The 25356-nt window shown below is 56.0% G+C and overlaps 1 protein-coding gene across 1 annotated transcript; it reads left to right on the forward strand.

Moving 5' to 3' along the window:
- Window positions 1-212: 212 nt before the first annotated feature.
- On the forward strand, window positions 213-25356 carry CHST13 (carbohydrate sulfotransferase 13). The gene is made up of 3 exons (XM_004449105.4): window positions 213-491; window positions 15045-15127; window positions 21440-25356. Exons 1-3 carry the CDS (start codon window positions 395-397, stop codon window positions 22280-22282), a joined length of 1023 nt encoding a protein of 340 aa, XP_004449162.1. The 5' UTR covers window positions 213-394; the 3' UTR covers window positions 22283-25356.

A 25356-nucleotide genomic window follows, 5' to 3' on the forward strand; every position in this document is an offset into this window, starting at 1 on the left:
CGGACATGTAAGGCAGGCAGATAGGGATAGGGACACCCCAGGGCAAACTGAAGGCAGCGACCCGCTAGGACCGTCAGGCTCACCCTCTCTCCGGCGACGGGGCTCCCCACCACCCACCCAGTCTCCGCCCTTGGCGCCCTGGGGTGGGCGGCGCGGAGAAGGGACGAGGTCCGCCCGCCCCGCCGTCGCCCAGATCCTCGGTGTCCCCGGCGAGCGGCCGGAGGGTGGCAGGGGCTCGCGGGGCAGGCCTCCCCGGCCGCCGCCCCCCACCCCGGAAGCAGGGCCCTCGCACACCCGCGCCGCGCGCCTTGGTACGCGCCGCGGGGCGGGCCCAGGGGCAGGACAGGCCGCCCCCACCCGACTGCCCGGGCGGCCGCCGCGGGCGAGGGCCGGCATGGGGAGGCCGTGGGGACCTCGGCGCGCGCTGGCGGCCGCGGGCCTGGGCGCCGCGCTCCTGCTCCTGTGCTGCGCGCGCCGCGCCCTGCGCTCGGGTGAGTGTCCCGCCCGCGCGCCCCCCAGCCCCGCAGGTCGGGGGTGACTTGCCCGGACGCGGCGCTCCGGCGGCGACCCCGCTCCTAACGCGTTTCCTGGACGCCCAGCGCCCTGACCCCCGAGACGAGCGCGGGGAGGGGAGCTGGGGGGGGTCTTGGGCTCCTCCGAGCTGGGTGGGCGGGGTCGCTCCGTGCGGCCCAGACCCCAGCGCCCCGGAATTCTTGGTCCCCGCCCGCCCCCTCCCCACTCTGGAGTCGGTCTCCCCTCCCACCAGCCCCGTCCACGCCATGCCTCGACCCCTCCAGCCTCAGTTTTCTCTTCTGCGAAATGTAGAGACTAGTACCGGCGCCTCCTCCCCTCCCAGCCCCCACCCCCCAGGGCTGGTGGGAGGGTTTGAGGAAGTGGTGCTGACTCAGCCCTAGGCCTGGTGGCCGCACTGCTGTGCACCGAGGGGCCTTGGCCTGCTGCCTCAGTTTCCCCAACCAGCCCACAACCTTCCCAAGTCCTTCCCAGTGTGGCAGACCTCAGGGTGGAGCGGGAGCTCCAGGGACACACGTCCAAGGTGGCAGCCGCAGCACCCACCGCACAAGGTGACAACTCAGGGATGGAGGAGCGTGGAGATGTCCCTCCCACCAGTGTAGCCCTTATGGCCAGGGACCGTCACAGCCACACACACCAAGGACCTGCCTGGGCTCGAGGCACCCAGCACTTCACCCTCTGGCCTCTGGAGCTCGGCTTGCTGTTCCCTGTGGGGGCAGACTCTGTTCTCCACCCACCCCCGCGGCAGTGAACAACTTGGTGAGACTCGGCAGAGCCGAGACCCCAGCCCCCTCCTTGCCCACTGAGGGGCCAGGCTGGGCGCGGGCTGGCGGGCTGAGGGTTTGGTGGGGAGACGGCCTTGGGCTCAATTCCACTTTGGCCTGTCCCCCGCTGGGAGCCAGGGTCCCATGCCCTCTTCCCTGGGCCTCGGCACTGCCAGCTGTGAAATGGGGGCGCACCGTCCTTCCTCACACCGTTTCCCGGGCAGGGGAAATGAAATGACAGCACAGGCTGGAAGGAAAGAGCCTTCTCACGCAGGCTGGCCCTCAGGGTCGGGAGGTGCTGGGGAGCAGAATCCTTCTCCCGCCCCAGCCGGTCCCCGCGGGCTGCGTCTGGGGGGGCTTAGAAAAGAGGAGCCTGGTCAGAGCCCACGGGCGCTCGGCCCACTCGCCCTGCCCCACACACCGTCCCTTTGTGGACACAGCGGCCAGAACTGGGTGACCCCCCCCTGCCGCCCATGGAGGGAGCCGAGGCCACTCTTTCCATCCCCGCCCCGTCCGTGAGCTAGCCGGCCGTCCCAGGGGTGGCCCTTCCGGCTCCCGGGGCGCACCTCGTCCTCAGCTGAGCCAAGGGCCCCATGGCCCGGGCTGGGCTGTCGGTGACCACAGGAGCCTTGGCGTGTGTGGCCGGGACGGTCCCTGCCCACCCAGTCGGTCCTTAGACAAACGTTTAGCCGGTGCTGGGGGCCAGGGCAGGTGGCTGCGGCCGCTCGGGGGTGTGAGGGCCTCCCTGCGCGTGCACCCCCGCTGTGCTGCCGGGGCTGCTCTGCTAAAAGCCAGCACCACGGCTGGGGAGAGCTGCAGGAGTCCAACACTGCGGCGTGGGCAGGGCCGTGCTCCTGGAAGGGGCTCCTTGCCGGGGCGTTCGGGGCTCCTTGGCTTGTGTCTTCGCTGTCCCGTGGGACCCGCCCCACTCTCCGGCTCCTGGGTCCCATTTCCTCTCCTCACCAGGCCTCCAGTCAAATGGGGGAGGCCCCTCTGCCTCCAGGTGACCTGGTGCCAGCAGGAGCTTTGAAGACCCTCCTCACAAATGAGCACACCTTGCCTGAGGGTCCCATCCTCAAAGGGCCCTGTTCACACGGGCTGGCGAAGGCAGAGCGTGCCTTCCTGGGGGCGCGAGGCAGCTCCCTCCCCCCGGCGGCCTGTCCCTGTGAGCTGTTTGTCTGGAGGAGGGGGGGTAGGACTCCGGGGGGGCCTCCTTGGCCCACGTACCTCTCCTGCCCCCTCCCCAGGTATGAGAGAAGAGAAACAAATTCAGGGCTCTGGCCTCACGCCCTCTGACCCCCCTTCCTCATGGGGAGAGGGCCCGTGTGGGGTGAAGGCAGAGCAGGGTTTGGGGCACGGGGCCGACGTTCCCAGCAGGTGCCCCTCCACCACCCCAGGGCTCCCGGCTCCCCGCGGCCACCACCCTCGCCCGGCCAGCTGGCCTGTCGGCTGGGGTCCGGGAGGCCCCCCTCGACGCCTGCTCCCACTGCCCCCGAGCCTGCGAGGGGCCCTTTCCGAGCTCCCCCATCGCAGCACACACCCCCCGAACCCCGCCCCTCCCAGAACCCCGCCTGCTCCCGTTACAGCCGCAGACCTGCCCCCCACCCTGTTTCCAGCCTCCGCGGATTGTGGGTGACCTTGGACGAGGACGGTTTCATCAAACCAACTCACCAAGCGCCCCCCCCTCCGCCCCTCCCACAGGCACAGCCCACTTCTCCCTCCCTTAGAAGCCTGATGAGGGGTGTGCTGATGACGGGGCTCCAGGTGGGGTGCCTATGGGCTGCCAAACTGCAGCAGCCGGGACCTGGCCAGGGCTGCTGGAAACTGCCTCGGTTTCCCTGAGAGTGTCCACAGGGCCAGGGGCCTGAGTCTGAAGGGGGCCAAAGGAGGATGGATCGTGGCCTCTGAGGACCTCTGGCCTTTCAGGAGGGCTGCAGCACTGGCGGGAGCCTCAGTCCCTTCTCCCAGGTGGGCGGGTCAGGACCATCCCCTCCTTCTCCAAAGCAGGGGCCTTGCCACAGTTGGATGGGGGACACCTGCAGCGCTGCAAGCTCCAGCCCAGGGCTCCTCCAGGCCTGGGGGGAGGGCTCGGAGACCCTGGACTGAGGGAGACCTCCAGAGCAGCCCACCCACACCCCTGAGACCCCAGCGCTCCCCATCAATGCTGACCAACGCGCAGGGTCCTGGAGATAGGGAGGACGCCAGGGACACATGGGTCCATCGCCCAGGACACGGCTGCCCGCAGTGCCCCAGGACCCCAGGAGCGGCCCCACTGTCACCCCTCAGGCCCTCTTGGGTCCCTTGGCGCCCTCGGTGTCCCTGCCCGGTGGGCACAGTCCGGCAGGCATCACGCAATGACCATGCATTCCCTCAGTCCGACTTGTGCCAGTGGCTTCCTGGGCACTGGGACACAGCCGGGAGCAAAACTCGAAAATGTCCCTGCCCTGGTGGAGTGCACCGTTTTTATGCTCAAATCCAGCATCTCTGAATTGGAGCCACATTGAAGGAGGGTGGCAGGAGATGGGGCATAAGCCCCTCTGAAGCGCCTGGGGGCCTCGGTGGGACAGCACCCGCCACGCCCCCTCGGACCCTGACGCCATCTCAGCGTCTTTCCAGGTTCCGAAGGGTCTGAGCTCTGTGAGCTTCCAGAGCACCCTGGAATTGGAGACAGGGAAGGCAGGGCGGGGGGAGAGGGAAGGGAGCAGGGCCTGTTCCCACCCCCGGAGCCCACCATCGTCCTGTCCTTCCTGGCTGCCTGGCCTCCCCCCCTTCCCCGGACACACCCCTGTCTTGGAGCCCAGCTCCTCCTGGCAGAGGACGATGTGTTTTCAGAGACCCCTCCCGCATCTCCCTTGCTGAGGCGTCTCCAGGGTGAGGAGCCAGGAACCTCAGAGGGAGACCCTGGCTCACTCTCCTCCACCCCCATCCCCGGCACAGTGGGGGCCCCGGGCCACCATCGACCACTGCCCAGGCGGTGTCCAGGGTCCGTGATGCCCCTGCAGGGATGCAATGTCGTGGGTCCACAGGCATCCGTCGTTTTTCATGAAATACCCGTATTTTGGTCCTGCGTGGATAAATGCGGAAACGCCCAGAGGATACCAGGGAGCCGGGTTGCTAGGCCCGAGGCAGGTCAGGGAGGCCTGAGATGGGCTTGACTTAGGCGCTGAGCAGGGACCCAGCGGCAGACGGCTCCAGGGCCGAGGCGGGGCCATGGCTGGGGCAGGTGGCAGAGGTCGAGCTGAGCCCGCTCTGGCTGCCCTGTGACCACCGCCTCCCGCTCAACCCCCTGCAGCCAGCCCAGGTTGCTCCCCTACCCGTGGCCTTGCTTGGTGGAGTGCCAGAGCCCCGGCCTGCGCACGCTGGCGCCTTCCCCAATCCCAGCCCCTGCTCTCTCCCAGGCAAGTAGGGAATCAGGGGGAAGCAGCCACAGACAACGGCTGTCTCAGGGACGACAAACCCAGCTCAAACTCGCTTAAGCCAGAAAGGGAACGTATCTGTGTGTACACCTGAGAAGCCCAGGTGACACTGCCTTCAGGCATGGATGGATCCAGGCGCTCAAGCCAGGTCTCCAGCTCTAGGCTTGGCTTTTTTTCTGTGGTCACTTCCCTCCTTTACCAGGCAGGCAAAGGGCTGCTGATGCAAAGCACCAGAACTCCGCTGGCTTTTATAAAGAATGTTTATCTGGGGTCAAAGCTGATGGTTACAAGGCCCTAAAGAGTCCAACTCAAGGCTATTATCTCACCAAAGGCAGTCACCACGTGTTGAAGCAAGACGGCGGGCGAGCTCGCCTGGCCTTTCAGGCCTTCTCAGCTGCTCTCTTCTCTTTAGTTGAAAACGATTGGGCAAAGGGCAAATCTCCCTGGAGCTTTAGGTGTTTGAGCCTTCTTTCTGTATATGGCCGGACCAAAAGGGCCAAGTTCTCTCCTCTTCCATGTGGTCTTTTGAGTGTCTGTTTACATCAGCCCACCAAGGCGGCGGACTCAGCCCTGAGTCACTCCCTACTGCTGTGGTTGAGTCAAAGCCCTAACCTTGGCAGGTAATTCCATCAAGGCGCCTCAGCTGAAGCTAACGCATTCAAAGGGTAGCACACCCAAAGGAACAGAGCACTTTACAAACATAATCTCTCTTCTGGGGATTCATAAATAATCTCAAACTGCCGCCCCTCCCTACCTGCTCAGCAATCCCATTCAAAAGAGAGGGCTTCTTTCCAAAGTCCAGTTCAAAGTTCCACCCCAAGACGCATCTCAGTGGCCTGCACTGGGTCATATTTGCCCACCTCTGAGCTAACTGCTGGCAGGAACGGGTGGAATGCTCTGATGGGCCGGTGCTGGGTCACAGGGCTCTGCCAGCTGATATGGGAGCAGGGCAGGCTGATAGAACCACGTGGATTGAGCGTAAGTCAGGTTTGCTGTCAAGGGAAATGTGGTGGGGTTAGCAAAGGAGGGGAAGTAGCTGCTGCAGGGCAAATCAATAGGCATTCGCCATGCTGCTGTCCTTTCTCAGGTAAGGCCAGAGTGTCCAAAGCTCAGTGGCAACTCCAGGTCTTCTGAGAATACCGTGAGAAAGCTGGCAGAATGGACAGGCCACCAGAGCAGGAATTGCTGATCCCATTTTGCAGAGGAAGAAACTGAGATCAAGAGTATGGAAGTGACCTTGCTCAAGGCCACCCAGCTAGGAATGTGGGTGCCAGGATTTAAATACCAGTCTAAATCCCCAGCCCCTTATTCTTTCCACTTTCCAAGGCAGGGCCATTTAGGCTGGGCTTTGAAGGTTGCATGGGAGTTTTACCAGGTGGGAAACTGTGAAAAGGGAATGGCACAGACAAAAGCACGGAGGAGGGAAATGGCCTGGTGTCTTAAGGGAAGTTGTGTGGGCAGAGCTCGGGGTTCATGAAAGGGAGTAGTGGGGGTGAAGCCAGAAAGTACGGTAAGCTGGGGCCCAATCATGGTGTTGAATGGCAGGCTAGGAGTTGGGGTGCTCTCCCTATGGCCATGGGGCCATCAGTAGATAAGTATTCATCAGCACTGGGCGTGGCACAGGGGTTCACAGGGAAACCATAGACGGGGTTCCCTTCCCTCCAGAGCTGACCTTCCCAGTGGAGGAGCCGGGCAAGCAACCAACACTCAAATTAGATGATTTCAGCAGAAATGACTGCCGCAAGCAAATTGAAAGGAGCGAGTATGAGCCATCTTGGCGTGGGGTGCAGTTTTAGACTGTGGTTTGGAGAAGCCCTTTTTGCTGAAGACGCATTTGAGTTGAGATGGGATTTAAAGGTTCCTGCAAGGCGTCCCAAGGTGGGAATGAGCCGGAAGGCCAGTGGGGCTGTCACCAAGTGACTGAGCCGGGGAGGTAGATGAGGCTGGAGGGGCCCTGGGAAGGACTCGGGATTTGTGGCAGGCCAGTGTGAAGCCAGTGGGATTTGGGGATCACCAAGGTGTGGGAGGGGGGAAATGGAGGGAATCCAAATAGAAGGACCCGTGGGGAGGCTCCCGCGAGGCCCCGAGAGCGATGGTTGCCCTGGGTGCTTTGGGCGGAGGAGGCAGAAACGGGTGGGATTCCATCCATTCTGTGGGCAGAGCCAACGGGATTGACACCAAAAATGAGCCGGTCATTCCAGTGGTTGGCAGAGTTCAATGTAGAGTTTAAATTGCAGACATTAATGCGAAAAAAAAAAAAAATGGCATTACTCTTCAGTGGTGAAGGTCTTGCTCAAGTTGCTCTCCCCTTGGGCTGTCTGGTGGTCAGAGGATGTCCCTGGCCACCCTGGAAAGCCCCTCAGGGCAACGTGTGGCAGGGCCCACCTGGGAGCGGCGCCCACCGCCCCACCCTGGTGTGGGAGGGGCCCAGGAGCAGGCTCCCCGCGGGGTCAGTGTCCCCGGGGCTGGTTAATAAGTTCTGGACCAAGCAGAACTTATTAACCAGAAACCATGTGTCGTAACTTTCGGTCCCTAGACTCGGGGGTCACCAAACATTTCCCCCCCACCAACGGCGACCTTTCCGGTTGCGCCCAGAACGACTGCTGTCCCTCCCCTACTGGTGGCCTCAGGGCCCTTTCTTCGCTGGGGCTGGGGGCTGCCAAGAAGGACCCATGGTACTTCTCAGTCTCAGGTGTGGTGCTCAGACCGGGCGCCTGGGAGCAGGAGGGCACGGTGGCGCCGGGGCCTGGGTTCCAGTCCTGCTGCTGACACCGACCTGAAAGCGCTTGGCACAGCCCCAGGCCCCCAGGATGCTCCTGGAAGGGCCCGCCCACCCCTAGAAACCCATGTCCTGGCTGGGTCCCCAGGCAGTGCCCCCACCCAGCCAAAGCCCCGTGTCCCCTCTGCTGGCCGCTGCGCCCGGCTTACGCACTTCTGGCCCTCGCCGCAGGGGGCAGGGCACGCTGGACACCGGCCGGTGACCGCGGCCGGCTGGCCACCACGTGGCGATGCTCGGGCGTAGGCCTGGGGTTCCATCCCCTCTTGTTGCCTTGTCCAGGGCTGTTTTGGAAGAGCTTGGCCTTGGCCGCGGCCCTCACAGATCCTGACTCCGCCCTTGTTTCCCACCTCCCCTCCCATCTCCCGCTCCCCTTTTCTCTCTCCCACCCTAACCTCCTGCTGTTTTCCTGTCCCCGCCAAAGCGGAAAGCCCCACCTGGTGTCTTCCACGGCCCCTCTGGGCCGGCCTCGTCTTCACGAGGACCCCCGGCAGGGCAGGCGGGGGCCTCCTTGCACGGCCCCTCCTGATCCGTCTGGTCCTTGGTGGCCTGGGGGCACCTGGAGGCCGGCAGAGGGGCTGGGGGGCAGGAGCGCGGGCCGAGGGGAGCTTGAAGCTAGGAGGTGGCGGCTGGGGGACATGCCCACCCGTGTGGCTCCACGTCTGGGGCCAGCCCGGAGCCCCAGCGGGGAGGCTGACCAGGGCCGGGGGAGCAAACCGGATCCCCTGCTGACCCTCCTGCACCCACCGACCATCCCCGGTGGCCAGCCTGCCCACCTGCCCCCCTCAGCCCCTGTCCCTCCGGTGTGTGGTTGCCAGGTGGGGCCCGCGCAGGGCACGGGTGGAGCTGGCCGGAGGCAGCCCAGCCCTATAATCACTGGCCCCACAGGCAGCTATTTTGGGCCTGTCCCTAGTCCCCGCCCTCTACCCACCGGGCTCCTGGGGTCAGCTGTTGGCATCTGCAGGCTGTGGTCTGGACAGGAAATGAGAAAACCCGCTGCCAGCGTGGCTGCTTCCAGGAGGCCTCCACCTTGCAGGGCCCCGGGGTAGATGCCAGGCTTGCCCTGTCCCTGTGGCGCCTTCTCTGGCCCTTGCCCGCAGGTCTGGGCCATTCCTCGGTGACCGCGGCCCTCGGGTGCACCCCTCGGGCCCTCCACCTTCTCACCTGCAAAATGGCAGGGTTTCGGCTCCTCTCCAGGCTGTGGGAGGGCGGCCGTGCTGGCGGAGAGCAGCTCAGCCAGCGGCGGCCGCCAGCCGGGGGCCCCCTTGCCCTTTGCCTGCCAGCTCATTTTCTGATGACAGTGGGCCCTGCTGGGGCGTGTTTGGCTGCTGGGAAGGCAGCAGAGGTCCCGGACCCCAAGTCTGGAGACTGAGGGTGGAGGCCTGGCACAGGCCGCAAAGACCCGAGGCACAGGCCATCCCTTGGGAGGGGTCAGTCTCTGCACCTCGCGGCGCAGTGCGTCCTGTGCTCGGCCAGCCCTGACCTTGTTTTGGGGACACGGCCTGGGCCAGTGGGGTGCAGGTGTAGGTGATAACAAGCAAAATGTGCTGCTTCTGCCCAAGGTACTTCGTTCACCAATTCCTGCGACACCAGGGTTTCCAAAACAAGAGTTTATTTGCTAGCACATAGCAACGGAGGTGCTGCCGGATTCTCTCTAGGTTCTTGGCGATGCTACAAAAAGAATTTTAAGTACACACCCGTTCAGTTAGGTCCGTGGTTTATTAAGAAAATGAGAGAAAAGAAATGGGAGAAAATAACAGATTACGGGTGCCAGGTAGAGAGAGGAAAAGGGCTAAAAAGGGCTGATTTACAGACTACAAATCCCCATAACAGATTACAGATGCTCTGGTCTACTTGCATGCTAATCTGGACAGGGAGAGAAAGGGCAAAACGGTATAAAGGGGGCTGGTTTGGTTTCCACACTTGCTTTTTAAACCGTTAATTATGCCGCCCCTTTGCTAATGCCAGGGGAACAACCTCAGTTGTTCGCTGTTTGGGTTGGTTACCCCACCTGTCAATTGCCCAGGAGGGCCCAATGAGAGGCCCCTTGGGACTATCCGGGACTCCTCCTTGATCCTGATGAAAGCCTGTTGCAAATGCGGCTTCTCACGGGGTTCCTTCAGCAGCCGTCTTGTGGGGTACCCACGGCCACGTGTTTTCCTGCCAGGTCCCAGATCTGCCTCTTTATTCCCTAATCTAGCCTGCCTCAGCTGACCTAAGGGCCCAAAAATCTGCCTCCCCTACTGCAATAATTCTGATCGTTTCTATAGCAGCAGAAGAGAGGCGGGTTTAGGCTGATGCGTCACTGGGGCGGGGCTGGCTCAGGCTTCTTCGTTAATAAACGTCAAGGGGCTGAAGAGGATGGGGTGGCTGGTCAGTTACAAGGTTTTTCTTATGGATTTCAAACAGCCAAGGGTGTAGCAGTTACCATTTCAATAGAAATGTTCATGTACAAGGGTAAGATTTGTCTGGAATAATCACCAAACTAGCAGGTTTTAGTTAGAAATGACCCTCTACGAAGGGTGAGGTCAGTCTAGCCAGTTGCCATAACTTCACATATTACCTTTGGCTATTTGATAATATACTTGCATGTAAAAAGGCATCTATATAATGATTCAGTAATCATAATTATTAGTTAAACCTCAGCCCTCGGTTACATAGGCAGGAGGGTTCTGGAGGGCAGGCCAATCTGGCTGCCATTCATTCATTCATTCATTCATTCAACCTGCGGCTGCTGTTCTCAAAGTGCAGGCCCTTACCGACGCATCAGCATCAGAAAGGCAGCCTCTCAGGGCACCCGCCTCCCCGCCAGCTCTCCTGGACCAGACACGCTGGGGAAACAGTCTGTTTCCACCGGCCCCCACGCAGGAATATATTCTTTATTCACATTTTCCTAAATGATTGAATATATTCTTCGTGTGACTATTCAATATTCATAGGGATTCAAGGATATCATAAGTCACTGAATGTATTTAAAGTTGTAAATTAGATTTATGTGAAAGGTTCTGGAACGTATTGTTTTGATGATTTATTTTTATTGAGATAGTCGCATGCCATAAAATTCACTCTTTCAATAGGTACAGTTCAGTGGTTTTTAGCATATTCGTACATAAAGTTGTGCAATTATCACCACTATATAATTCCAGAATATTTTCATCACCCCAAACAGCAGCCCAGTACCCATTAAACAGTAACTCCCCATTCCCTCTGTCCTCAGCCCCTTCAACCACTAATCAACTTTTTGTCTCTACGGATTTGCCTATTCTGCACATTTTATAAAAGTGGAATCAGGTTTCTTTCACGCATCATAATGTCTTCAAAGTGCATCCATGTTGTAGCACATAACAGAACTTCATTCCTTTTTACAGCTGAATACTATTCCATTGGATGGATGCACACATGAATGTTTATTCATTCTTCAGTTGATGGAACATCTGGGTTGTCTCCGCCTTTTGGCTATTGTGAATAATGCTGCTGTGAACGTTGGTGTACAAGTATCAGTTTGAGTCCCTGCTTTCAATTTTTCTGGGTATATACCTAAAAGCAGAGTTGCTGGGTCATATAGTAACTCTACGTTTAGCTTTTTGAGGAACTGTCAAGGGCTTTTCCACAGATTGCACCATTTTACATGCCCACGATGCTTGAGGGTGCCAACGTCTATACATCTTTGCCAACACTTGTCATTGTCTGTCTTTTGCATTATAGCCATCCTAGTGGGTAGGCTATACCTAGTGGTAGCTCACTGCAGTTCTAATTTGTGTTTCTCTAATGACGAATGATGTAGTGAATATTTTCGTGGGCTTTTTGGTCATTTATCTTTTTTTTTTTTTTTTTTTTGAGAAACTTCTATTTGAATCCTTTGCCCATTTTTAAATTGGGTTATCTTTTTATTAAGTTGTAAGAGTTTGGTATACCTTCTAGGTACTAGTCCCATATCAGATATGTAATTTGCAAATATTTTCTCCCATTCTTTGGGTTATTTTTTTTTTAAGATTTTTTTTCTCCCCCTCCCTTCCCCTCGTTGTCTGTTCTCTGTGTCCATTCGCTGTGTGTTCTTCTGTGCCACTTGCATTCTCAGAGGCACCGGGAATCTGTGTCTCTTTTTGCTGTGTCATCTCGCTGCGTCAGATCTCCATGAGTGCGGCACCACTCCTGGGCAAGCTGAGCTTTTTTCACACAGGGCGGCTCTCCTTGTGGGGGTATGCTCCTTGTGCATGGGGTTCCCTGCACACCCCTGCATGGCACGGCACTCCTTGTGCGCATCAGCACTGCGCATGGGCCAGCTCGCCACAGGGATCTGGAGGCCCTGGGTTTGAACCCTGGCTCCTGTGTGGTAGGCGGACACTCTATCAGTTGAGCCAAATCTGCTTCCCTCTTTGGGTTATCTTTTCACCTTGTTGACAGTGTCTGCATTAATTTCCTAGGGCTGTCCATAACAACCCCCCACAACACGCTGACTTAAAACAACAGAAATTTATTCTCCCACAGTTCTGGAGGCCGAGGTCTGAAGTCAAGGACCGACGGGGTCATGGTCCCTCTGGAGGAGAATCCGTTCCTTGCCTCTGGGGGCGGCTGGTATTCCTGGGTGCTCCTTGACTCACTCCGGTCTCCGCCTATCTTCACACTGCCTTTTCTTCTGTGCCTGCATAATCTGCACCGCCCCTGGTATAGGCACACTGACGACAGCATTTAGGACCTACCTGGAAAACTCAGGGTCATCATCTCATCTCAAGATTCTTACCTTCGTTACGTCTGCAAAGACCATTTTTCCAAGTCCTGGGCGTTGGAACCTGGACATGTCTCTGGGGTCCATTGTCAGCCCATCGCATTGTCCTTGGAAACACAAAAGGTCTTCCTTTGGGCACAGTCCAATTTGTCTACTTTTTTTTCTTTAGTCGCTTGTGTTTTTTGGTATCGTATCTAAGAAACCATTGCCTGATCCAGGCCACAAGATTTATGCCTCTGTTTACTTTTGAGAATTTTGTAGTTTTAGCTCTTATATTGAGAGCTAAATGATCCACATTTTAGTTACTTTTGTCTACGGTAGGAGGTAAGGGTCCAACTTCATTCTTTAGTATGGGGATATCCAGTTGCGCAGCACCATATGCTGCAAAGACTATTCTTCCTCTGTGGAATTGTCTCGGCACCCTTGTCAAAAGTCAATTGATTGTGAATGTAAGGGCTTATTTCTGGATTCCCGAGTCTATTCTGTTGACATATATCTCCTTATGCCAGTGACATGCTGTCTAAATTACTGTAGGTTTGTACAATGTTTTGAAATCAGGAGGTGTGAGTCCTCCAACTTTATTCTTTTTCAAGGCTGTTTTGGGTACTCTGGATCCCTTGGATGTCCTTAAGAATTTAGGACCAGTTGTCAATTTCTGTCAAAAGAAGAAGGCAGCTGGGGTTTTGATAGGGACTGTGTTGAATCTGTAAATCCATTTGGCAAGTATTGCCATCTTAGCAATATTGAGTCTTCCAGTTCAAGAATACAGGATGTCTTTCCATTTATTTCAGTCTTCTTTCATTGCTTTCAGCAGTGTTTTGTAACTTCCGGTGTAAACTTCTTTTAAATTGATTACTTAGAATTTTATTCTAAGTCTTTCTTAATTTCATTGTTGGATTGTTTGTTGCTAATGTACACAAACACATCTGATTTTTGTATATTGATCTTGTATCTTGCAGCTTTGCTGAACTCATTTATCAGTTCAAGTAGTTTTGTGTGTATGTGTGTGGATTCCTTAAGGTTTTCTATATACAAGATCATGTCATCCACTAATATAGCTTTTCTTCTTCCTTTCCAACCTGAATGCCTTTTTTTTTTTCCTAATTGCCCTGGGTAGGCCAATGTTGAAGAGAAGTGGCAAGAGCAGACTGCTTTGTCTTGCTCCTAGTCTTACGAGGAAAGCTTTCAAGTCTTCTACTATTAAGTATGCTATTAGCTGTGGGGTTTTGTAGGTGACTCTTTATCAGGTTGAGGAAGTTCCCTTCTATTCCTAGTTGGTAGAGATTTTTTTTTAAATCTTGAAAGTATTAGATTTTGTCCAGTGCTTTCCCGGTGTCTATTGGATGATCGTGTGGTTTTTGCCCTTTATTCTATTAATGTGACCTATTACATCAATTGCTTTTCATGTGTTGAGCCAAACTTGCATTCTTGGGATAAATTCCTCTTGGACATGGTGTATAATCCTTTTTATATATTCCTGGATTTGGTTTGCTAGTATTCTGTTGAAGATTTTTGCATCTATATCCATAAGGGATATTGGCCTGTAGTTTTCTTTTCTTGCACTATCTTTGTCTGGTTTCAGTATTAGGGTAATACTAACCCCATAGGATGCATTGAGAAGTATTCTCCCCTTTTCTGCTTTTTGGAAGCACTTATGAAGAATTGGTGCTAATTCTTCTTTAAACATTTGATAGAATTCAAGTGAAGCCATCTGGTCTTGGTCTTTTCTCTTTGTGAATTTGTTTTTGTTTTTTTTAATTATCATTTCCTAATTCAATCTCATTACTTGGTATGGATCTATTCAGATTTTCTGTTTCTTCTTGATTCTGTTTTGGTAATTTTCCCTTCTAGGTATTTGTCCATTTCATCTAGGTTATCTAATATGTAGGCATACAATCGTTCACAGTATTTCTTCATAATCCTTATTTCTGTAAGGTCAGTAGTAATGTCTCCTCTTTAATTTCTGGTTTTAGTAAAGAGTCTTCTCTCTTTTTTTATTAGGCCATGTAAAGTTCTGTCAATTTTGTTGATCTTTTCCAAGATTTAATTATAATTTATTCATAATCGTATTCAAGAAAAATATGTTCAAGAAGAATATGCTCATGCAATTAGCATTCGTTACATTGTTTAAATTACTAGGAATATATTTATATTAATTGAATATATTTAGGACTATATTCCTTAAGACATGTTTTGGGTAAAAGAATAGAAAAAGCAAACTGTCTTTTAAGTATTTTTAGGAAAATTGGGAATGCTGCAATGCGGCAGGTACACAGGGACCGTCCTCTGGGCTTCTAGTCTCACAGACAATTAAACATGCATTTACCCTGAGGTGGCCTCAGCACTGATGGGGGAGTACGGGCTCTGCAGGAGCCCCCAGGGATCCCTTCACCTGGTGCATGGTCATCCCGGAGAGCCTGGCTGCGACAGCTCCACGGCTGCCCACACCCTGGGTCTGGAGAGGCTGGACAGATGGCCAGCCTGGTGAGCACCTCAGGGCTCCCAGGACATGGGGCAGCCAGGTGCGGGCATGAGAGGAGGGTGGGTAGAGGTGGGTAAATTGGGTGGCCAGGCCTTCCCACATTCCCTCTCGTCCCCTCCTGGCTGGAACCCTCCAACTCTGGAGGGGAGGACATAGGGCAGCAGTGACCCCAAGGATTCTGCCCCCTTGGGTTGTGGCTCCCGCCAGGGCCCCCCCCCCCACTCTACCCAAGAGGCAGGCAGGACCTGGGGGTGGGAATCTGAGTCCTGGAGGTGGGGCAAATGTGCCCTAAGGACACGTCCCCCCAGGCCATCTAACACGGGGACGCATCTCTTCTTGTGCCCCACAGCACTGGAAAACAAGGACCTAGGCTCCAGCTGGCTCAGCGGGAAAAGGCGGAGCCCCCTGCAGGCGCTCTACGACCTGGATCAGGTAGGTGGCGGCCCCTTCCCCAGTGATGCCAGAGCCCCGGTGTGACCTGCTAACATGGGCCTGGCATCCACCCTGGGGCACACAGAGGCTTCTGTTGCAAACCCAGGCTCTATCTAGAGAGGAAATGCCTGGGACAGGGGCAAGGGCGATCGTGGAGACAAGTGGAGAGACTCAGGATCTCCCTCCAGCCCACCTCTCTACCCACCCATCTCTCTATCCAAGGATAATTGAGGCCACATTCTGTGCCAGGCACTGTTCTGGGTTTTGCAGATAGAAAATATAAAAGTGGGTACAGCGTACTCTATGCCTGCCCTCAGGGAGCTGAGAGTTCAGCTGCTAGACAGATGCAGACCGTCAGCGAGTTAACTCCTAAATTTTAGCGCCAGCTCCAATAGAAGAATGCGCAGGACATCCCCACCATTGCGCAAAGCACTACCAGGCGGGACCACACACAGCCCCAAATGCTCACACACTCACACGCACAATTGTACAGCTCAGAGAGTCACATGGCCTGGCTCGTGCACACGCACACATTCAGCAGACAGCATTTCTTGAGCACTTACTATATGCCAGGGTCTGTGCAGGCCCCTGAGGATCACCAGTGCTGAACAAGACAGCCGGGGGCCTGCTCTTGTCACGTGACAGCCCAGAGGGAGGGAAGCATCGTGCTGGCAGATGTACCTGGGTGGGCTCTAAAGGAGATTGTCAGGGTGAAGCAAGAGCTCCACTCTGAGGGTCCTGGTTTGGATGGGGAGAGGAGACCCTCGCCAAGAAAGGGACACAGGAGCTGAGACTGAAAGAGGAAGACTTCAAAAAGCAAAGAGCCGGGAAGTGGACTTGGACCAGTGGTTAGGGCGTCCACCTACCACATGGGAGGTCCGCGGTTCAAACCCTGGGCCTCCTTGACCCGTGTGGAGCTGGCCCATGCGCAGTGCTGATGCGCGCAAGGAGTGCCCTGCCACGCAGGGGTGTCCCCTGCATAGGGGAGCCCCACATGCAAGGAGTGCACCCTGTAAGGAGAGCCGCCCAGCGCCAAAGAAAGTGCAGCCTGCCCAGGAATGGCACCGCACACACGGAGAGCTGACACAAGATGATGCAACAAAAAGAAACACAGATTCCTGGTGTCACTGATAAGGGTAGAAGCAGTCACCGAAGAACACACAGCGAAGGGACACAGAACAGACAACTGGGGGCGGGGGGAAGGGGAGAGGAAAAAAATTAATTAAAAAAAAAAAAGCAAAGAGCCAGAGCCGAGGGCTGCAGCCAAGGGAGTGGCTAGTGCAACAACCTGGCAGTGAGGGAGGATTCAGAAGGAGGTGGGCCAGGTGGGTCTAACAGGTGAGCAATGGCCCAGCAGGTGAGGCAGGAGCAACAGGAAGCCTGGAGGGTGTTTTTTCTTTTTTAATATATATTTTTCTATTTATAAAGAAGCTTTAGATTACATAAATGTTAGATCAAAAATATAGGGGATTCCCGGATGTTCCACCCCTCCCCTCCCCCACTTTCCCGCATCAACTAGCATCCCTCATTCGTGTGGGGCATTTGCCACAACTGACGAACACGTATGGAAGCACTGTCCTAACCACGGTCTAGAGTTTACACTTTGCCCTGCACAATTTTATAGGTTTCGACAAAATGTATAACAGCCTGTACCCATCACTGCAATGTCATGCAGGACAATTCCAGTGTCCCCAAAATGTCCCATGGTATACCTGCTCTTCCCCCTCCCTCCCCTCAGAGCCTCTGGAGGCCTCTGCCTTTACATCAGCAATACAAGGTCCCCCATTGCTGGAATAATCCTAAGGCTACGTGGGTCCCCAGTTGCATCCGCCCCTTACATTTCTTCCGTCCTCAGCCTTGAGGACTTGGGGATGGGGAGCCCACCTGCCTCCACGTAGATCCCCTGGGGCGGATGGATGGAGCCGTCTTGCCTGCAGTTGCAGGCACTCCTTGAGGGTTTTAAACCGGGAGCAGGAGGCTCAGGCTCACGCTGAGAGGCAGGCCTGGGCAGGGTGGGTGCTCCCCGAAGCCCCAAGGGCTGAGTCAAAGGGGCACACAGCTCTCCTGGCTGCAGGAGGGGAGGCCGTGGTTCAGAGGTGGCGACTCGCTAGGCCTGAGCCACACAGCAAGCCAGGGCCCTGCTGGGGTGAGACCTGGGCCTTGCCTCTGGAAGCTTCTGGGAGGGCAGGGGGGCTGGCCTGAGACCCAGTGAGGGATTTGGCAGCAGGGCCCTGGAGGCTTAGCATTTTGCAGCTGGAAAAATTATGCACACAAAAAAAATTCTTGTTCTGTATGACCCAGCAATCCCACTCCAGGTTTATACCCAAAAGAATCGAAAATGGGGACTCAAACAGAGATATATGTACACCAATTTTCATAGCAGCCAATGACTATATTGTATTTGGTTATTCATAATAGCCGAAAAGGGGATGCAGCCCAAATGTTCATCAGCAGATGAATGGATAGACAAAATGCAGTATAACAATCCAAAGGAATATTATTCAGCCATAAAAAGGAATGAAGTTCTGATTCTTGCTCTAAAACAGATGAATTTTCTAGAAGACATCATATTGAGTGAAATAATTCAGACACAAAAGGACAAATATTGTCTGATTCCACTTATATGAAATATCTAGAATAAACAAATTCATAGAAACAAAAAGTAGGTTACCAGGGGCTTGGGGGAAGGAGGGGGAAATGGGGAGTTATTGCTGAGTGGTTGCAGAATTTCTCATTGGGGTGGATGGTGGTGATGGACGCCCAAAATTGCGAATGTAACAAATACCACTGAATTGTACACTTCAAAATGGTGGATGTGCCATATGTTTGCACCATACAAAGTTTTTCAAAAATCCAAAAAACAATCTGGCTCACGAATGCCTCTGGCATGCCAGGCACTCTCATTCTGCGAACTCACTGAATCCTTACAGCAACTCTGTGTGATGGGGATTGTTGACATCTGTTTTATAGATGGGGAAACTGAGGCACAGGCAGGTACCCTGTCAAAGGGCACGGCTCGTCAGGACTGGAGCCAGGTTAAGACTCCTGGCAGCTGAATCCAGCCCGCTGGGAGGAACGAGCATGATAGCTGCTAGCATGAGGCCCAAACCAGTGGGGCTTCTGGGCCCAAGGACCCAAGTTTGAGCCCGTTTCCCTACCTTGAGAGCTGTGTGGTTTCAGGCAATTCACTTCCTCTGAGCCTCAGTTTTCTCATCTGTAAAATGGGGAGTGGAGTGTCTATCTTGGTAGTCGTAGGGCTGCAAGTAACAGAAAAGCCGACTGAGCCCACTTTGGCCATTTAGACATTCAGCATTTACTTGTCAAGATGATCCAGATCAGCAGCGGATGGTAGAATAGCCACACAACTAGGACAACACAAATTTCCACCTTCTTCCTGCCTTATCATCCTCTGGGGATTGACTTTTGTCACAGACTTGTTACCTCATGACTACAAAATGACTGCCTGGGATCCAGCCATCACCTGCTCACATGAGCACCTCCTCGGCAGAAAGGGAGATTTTGGCGTTTTGTTTTATTTCCTTCAAGAGCCCTCCATTTGTATCCTGAAGGAAACTCTTTCCTGGCAGCCATCAAGCATACTTCCCGTATATTTCATGGGCCAGACCAGGCTGTCTGCCCACCCCAGCCTCATCACAGTAACAGAAATGGCTGTCACTGGCATGGGCAGGGAAAGCCATGGTACATCATGAGGCTGGCCTCGTGCCCTAACATGCCTGGGTTCGGCTGGCAAAGAATGAAGAAGACCGGCAGTTGGGTGGATGCCAATATTTCCTGCCACAAGAAATGTGCTGGGTTGTCAGGAAGCTAAAACAAAACCTTGACTGGGGGCCCTAGCATGCAGTCAGTGCTCAATAAATGATGGTGTTCCTTTCCCCTGTCCTTACCTTCTCCTGGCACCTACACGGAGCCAGGCTTTCCTGCTGAGCTAGTGCCAAAGAGGTTGCAAACAGGACCTCCTAACTGGCCCTGCTTCAGACCCCCACATCCAGGGCTGAGCTGGGCGGCCGCCCCACGGTGAGATTTTGAAAAAGTAACATAAGCCTTCCACACAGCAAGAGCGTATACAGTGAGGACATCTCCCCCACCCCAGGCCCCCAGAGAGCACCAGGTCCCTGAGTGTCCTCCAACCCCTGCTCTAGGGCAGGTACGCCCCGCAGGCTGCACAGGTGTCTGCTGTCTCTCTGCTTTACCTTTTTATTTTGGAGAAGTCAAACAAATACAGAAGTAGGGAGAAGAGTAGAACTAACCCCGGCGTTCCTATCACCCAGTCTAAACAGCTCATGGACGATCCTTTTTGACCTGGCTCTCCACGCCCCTGGCTGGATGACTTCAAAGCGAATCCCAGCCCTGCGGACTCTGATGATTTCATGTTGTCTGTAGGAGAAAAGGTCTTCCCTCCCCGCCTTTCTGAAATATTTGCATTCCCTCCCCCTACCTTTTCCAAACGCAAAGGTAGACCCCATGAAGCACACTGAGCTGCATCTGCACTTCAGTGTTTCCACTTAGTGTATCTGGGACATCTGTGGCAGGCTTCTACAGGCGCCAGAAGCACACGTGCACACACTCAGGCACGTACACACGCACACACGGGCACTGTCACACTACACACTCACAAATGCACGCAGATACGCACAGACACATGCCTGCACGCTCACACACACAGAGATCTTCCCCCCGGTGTCAAATGCTCTCACGCAAGCACTTAGTCCAGCACTTGAGACGCTTCTCTGGGTTTCTCTGAAATGGAAACACTCCGAAGGCTTTTTATAAATTGAGGAATCATTCCCATACTAAAAAATTTCACTTTTAAGGTGTACGATTAAGTGTTTTTGGCATATTCACAAGGTTGTGCAACCATTGCCACTATCTACCTCCAGATTTTTATCACCCAAAAGAAACCTTGTACCCATTAGCAGTCATCCTCCATGCTCCCTCCCCTGACCCCCACCCTCTAGCAACCACTAATCTAATTTCTATGAATTTGCCTGATCTTGGCGTTTCCTATTAATGGGATCGTATCATTCAATGCTTGTCCATGTGCATCCAGCTTCCTTCACTCAGCATGTGTTCCAGGTTCATCCATGTTGTTGCGTGTATCAGAACTCCATTCGTTTTTACGACTGAATAGTGTTACCATGTATGGATAGACCACATTTTGTTTCTCCATTCCTCAGTCAATGGACATCTGGGTTGCTTCCACCTTTTGGCTATTGTGAATAATGCTGCTGTGAAGAACATCTGTATGCAAGTCTTTGCGTGGACACATATTTTCCCTTCTCATGGGTAGAGATCTAGGAGTGCAATTGCCAGGTCATGTGGTAACTCTGTTTAACCAGGTGAGGAATTGCCTGTTTCCCAAAGCAGCTGTGCCGTTTTACCTTCCCATTAGCCATGCACAAGGGTTCCAGTTTCTCCGCATCTTGCTAACACTTATTATTGTCTGTATTGTTTTCTTATATCCTGAGGCTTTTAAGGGGATTTTGAGAAATCAAACCACTTTCCCCTAAGAACTCTTAGACAAAAAAATCCCCTAGGGGGGAAGGGTTAGTTTTGGAAGTGGGGACCCTGTTTTGGGCAGAAGGGACTTGAAGAAGGAGAGGGGGCCAGGCAGGGGTCTCCACGTGGCTGGAGGGGGCAGAGGTTTCCTCCTAAGAGCATCTAATTCAAAGGGCTGTCACCAGTGTCAGCCAGACGCCCGGCACACAGTAAATGCTAGGTCTGTGCTAGGGGCCAGGGTTTCACAGAGGACTGGAATCCATGGGGGGGGGGGGGGGGTGGAATGGAAGAAATGAGTTCCAAAGGGAACATGCCAGTTCAAAAATGAGCTGATTTTATTATCGAGCAAAAAATATGCCGACTTTATGCAGGTAGCCAGCAAGTGGCTGCACAGCTGTGGTGGACTTTTCCCCCAGCTCTAAATGGAATTAAAGAGAGTTCAAACACACCGTCTAACTCTCGGTGCTCAGCAAGCCTGTGTTCAATTGGCTGAACCTACTCTGCGGTCCAGTCTCTCGTTCTCCTCTCATGGTGCTTACTCTGCTCCTCCTCATTCTCCATCAGTCCCGCCAGCGGTGGGCGCGACAGGGTGTCAGGCACACGGGGTCAGCGACCGCCTTCGCCAGGCGGCGGTGAGGTCGGGTTCAGCTCGTTTTCCCGCAGACCCAGGTGTCGCCTCTGTCCCCGGGCCTCCAATGAGAGAACCGGTGGCGGCGCCGCCGTTGGACTCCTCGGGGCGCCCGGGGACAGAGCCAGCAGCGGGGAGCCCCTGACCCCTCCCACTGTCGCCCGCAGGGCCCGCGCAACCCGCTGGCCGAGGTGCACCGGCAGCGGCGCGACCTGCTGCGCCGCGCCTGCAGCCGCCACACGCGGCGGCAGCGCCTGCTGCGGCCCGAGGACCTGCGGCACGTGCTGGTGGACGACGCGCACGGCCTGCTCTACTGCTACGTGCCCAAGGTGGCCTGCACCAACTGGAAGCGCGTGCTGCTGGCGCTGAGCGGCCGCGCCCACGGCGACCCGCGCGCCATCCCCGCGCCCGAGGCGCACGCCCCGGGCCGCCTGCCCTCGCTGGCCGACTTCAGCCCCGCGGAGATCAACCGGCGCCTGCGCGCCTACCTGGCCTTCCTCTTCGTGCGCGAGCCCTTCGAGCGCCTGGCGTCCGCCTACCGCAGCAAGTTCACGCGGCCCTACAACGCCGCCTTCCACCGGCGCTACGGCACGCGCATCGTGCGGCGCCTGCGGCCCCACGCGCGCCCCGAGGCGCGGGCCCGCGGCCACGACGTGCGCTTCGCCGAGTTCCTGGCCTACCTGCTGGACCCGCGCACGCGGCGCGAGGAGCCCTTCAACGAGCACTGGGAGCGCGCCCACGCGCTCTGCCACCCGTGCCGCCTGCGCTACGACGTGGTGGGCCGCTTCGAGACGCTGGCCGAGGACGCGGCCTTCGTGCTGGGCCTGGTGGGCGCGCAGGGCCTGCGCTTCCCCGCGCCGCCGCCGCCCGGGGGGACAGCCGCGCGCGACCAGGCGGCGCGCCTCTTTCGGGACATCAGCCCCTTTTACCAGCGGCGCCTCTTCGATCTCTACAAGATGGACTACCTGCTCTTCAACTACTCCGCCCCTGCCTACCTGCGGCTGCACTAGCCGCCGAGGCTCTCGGAAGCAGGGCCGGGGTGGGGGGGCCCGGTGCTGTGCCCCGAAACGATGCTGATGGCCGCAGCTGCCGGTCCCGGGGCCCCACCTGGAGGGCCACTGTCCTCACGCCTACCGGGTCTGCCCACCCCTCCTCGGCCTACCTCACAGCTGGCTGAGTTTGGGTCCAGGCCACCCCAGCCTCAAGTGGCCTTTCGCCTGTGTGCCTATGCCCCACCTCCCCTCACGCCCACCTGCTGTGACGCCCCTTTCTGCTACCTGCTCCCGCTGGCAGGCTCCTCCCCATACCCTGGAGGAGGGCAGGGAGTTGATAACCGGTTTTTTAGGTAATGAGGGAGGCCATTTGTTTCTCAGCGCTGTTCTGAACCTGTCCTCGGTGCAGCAGATCTGAACACCGAAGGCTTGGCTGAGTGCGGCTGCCAGCCCATGCTAGGACCCTGGCCCACCTCACCCACCCTGGCAGGGACAGCCGACCAAGGCGAGAAGGCCGGCTTTGACTGGACTCCGGAGAGACGGCGCACGGCTCAGCCTCTAGCCGCAAAGCTGCCTTCCACCTCTGCCCCTCCCAGAGCCAGGCTGCCTCTCCAGGTGCAGCTGGCCCTGCCTGGTCTGGCTGGTCGGGTGCCGGGCAGTCGTGTGTGCCAGCGGAGCCCAGAGTGCAATACGGTGGCAAGTTTTCTAGGACTTGGTGAGCTGGGGAAGTCACCATTTTTGAAATACATGTTTTGTACTTTGGCTCTTCAGTTTCGCCCCTTGGTTGTGCCGGTTGCTCTGGGCATGGGGTGATGCCACGCGGAGCATCTTGCTGAGTCTCTCTGCCTTGGTTTCCCCTGCTTCCAAGTGGGTATAACAGGCTAGGGTGGTTATGAAGATGTGACGAGAGTGATGGGAGAGCCTGAGTCACCGTCACTCTGCCCACCGGTGTGGAAAACTCCCTGGGGACGTGGGGAGGGAAGCACACACCAAAGGGTGGCAAGTTCTGGCCTGTGGGGCATCAGAAACAATTTGGAGAAAATCTGACCTTCCACTCTGTGCCTCGTACTGCCTCCCACGTGAGTGTGGAGGGGTATGTCTGTGTGTATAAGAGAAGATGGGCTTGGAGTTTGAACTGTACACCGCTGGATCCCCACTTCCTGCCAACAGCACCAAGTCTGGTCAGGGGTCGGCCTGGATGTCCCCTTAGGACTTGTTCAATATAGGGGGTCCTTTCTCAGCTCCCACAGGTAATAAATCAGAATGCCATAATTTTGGAAATAGCAAGGCAGGGCATGCTTGAGGGTTTATTTTTGGGTTTTGGGTTTTTGTCTTATTTTTTCATTGTGGTAACATCTGTATCACATAAAATTTCCCATTTGAAGTAAACAATTCAGTGACATTTACACTCACAGGGTTGTGCTACCATCGCCACCACCCGCTCCCATAACTCTCATCACCCCAACCAGAAGCCAGCCCTGGAGCCGTGGCTCCCTGGATTGCCGCCCCCTGAGCCCCTCTGATCATCTGTCTCTATGACTTTGCCTGCTCTAGGTAGTTCGTGTCAGGGAATAATAGCGGGCTTTGTCTGTTGGGGTCTGGCTTCTTTCCCGCTACGTGATGTCTTAGGGTTCACCCGCGCTGTAGCGTGCGGGTGTCAGGACTTCAGTCCTTTGTGCGGCTGAATCCCTGTGCTTAAGGTTTTGAGGAACACAAATCAGAAAGGAAACCGAGGAAAGAGCTTGCCGGGGTGAGCTGAGCCCGGCTGCGGAGCCTTGTGGGGACGCCAGCCAGCCGGGCACGTGGCAGCCCGTGAGTGCCGGGAGCAGCCCGGGGGTGCAGCTCACTCCCATCCCCGCGGGACCTCCTACGCGCCCCCGGCCACCCCCTGGCCGTGCTCTCCCCTCTCGTCCCGCGCCAAGGCTCCCCCTCTCGGGAACCCGCCTGACTTTCCTGGTGCCCCTTTCTGAGCTCCCCCAGCGCCAGGTCCCCAGCGAGAATCAGGCCCAGGACTCCCCAGGAGGCCTCGCGCCCCCGGGGACAGGCTGGAGGAAGCGGGAACTGGGGGCCTGTTGGTGCCCCCAGGAGCCACCGTCCTTGCCCTGCGCTCCCTGGCTCTTGCACCCTCCTCGGAGGCGCCACGCTCACTGTCCGGTGCTGCTGCAAGCTTAGTCGCTGTACACTCGGTGGACTGAGCCAGAGAGCTCTGCTCCAAGCTCACTCGGCTATCGCACGTGCTCTGACGTGACCCACTGGCTGAAATAGGACACACACCTCCAGATGTCACCCCCAGGTGCACCCCGGGGAGAGGCGACCCCCTCTGCTGTGATCCCTGTGGTATCACCCACTCAGCGGCCGCTTGCATTGTGACACTCGGTGCTGGCACACACTTGGGTTTCACACTCCGTTGTCCTCATGGGCAGGGGGCGGGTACTCCACTGCCCCCACCTCCTCAGCGTCCCCTATGCATGCAGCCCTGCAGGCGCTCAGAGGCCCTGCCCTCCGCTGCGCCCCCCACGCAGCCTGGCACCTCTGCTGGGTGAGCAGGGCCAGCCCGCACCCCGCCAGGCCCATGCAGGGAGCAGGAGGGAGCTGGGGGAGCTCGGGCCGCTGCATCCTCTTCCTTCTTGCTTCTCCAGCCTTGTCCCTGGGGAATTCCCCCTGTGCTGGCTATCCTCGGACCCATGTCCTCTCCGTCCCCACAGATCACAGACTGACCACCCACCTCTAACAGCGGAGTCCCGGGAGGGTCATCGGGTGAGCTGAGAACCCCAGGGTCACATCTGCAGAGCTGGACAAAGTGCACGTCCCAGGCAGGCTCTTCGTTATCTGGCACCCGCGTCAGATCAGAATAAATATTTGTAGACAACTTTTCAGTGGGAGAGGGGAGAAGCTGATTGCTTATTACCACTGTATCCAGTGTCTAACAGGATTTCTAGCTCGAGCTGAAGGTAGCGGAGCATTTGCACTGGCTCGCACCTGTTTTTTGTCTCACAGTTTTTTCATTTCCTCAAAACTAGACAGTGTTCTGGTGACCATCCGTGAATTTGGTTAAAGACTTGTTTAAAATAAAAAGTCCTTTTATCGTTCAA

This window comes from Dasypus novemcinctus, chromosome 26, assembly GCF_030445035.2.
Source record: "Dasypus novemcinctus isolate mDasNov1 chromosome 26, mDasNov1.1.hap2, whole genome shotgun sequence".
In the NCBI taxonomy this organism is placed as follows: domain Eukaryota; kingdom Metazoa; phylum Chordata; class Mammalia; order Cingulata; family Dasypodidae; genus Dasypus; species Dasypus novemcinctus.

Coding starts and splice junctions, on each gene's coding strand:
- CHST13 (XM_004449105.4), top strand. CDS start 395: ATGGGGAGGCCGTGGGGACCTCGGCGCGCGCTGGCGGCCGCGGGCCTG. Junction 492..15,044: donor GCGCCGCGCCCTGCGCTCGG/GTGAGTGTCCCG, acceptor TGTGCCCCACAG/CACTGGAAAACAAGGACCTA. Junction 15,128..21,439: donor CGCTCTACGACCTGGATCAG/GTAGGTGGCGGC, acceptor TGTCGCCCGCAG/GGCCCGCGCAACCCGCTGGC.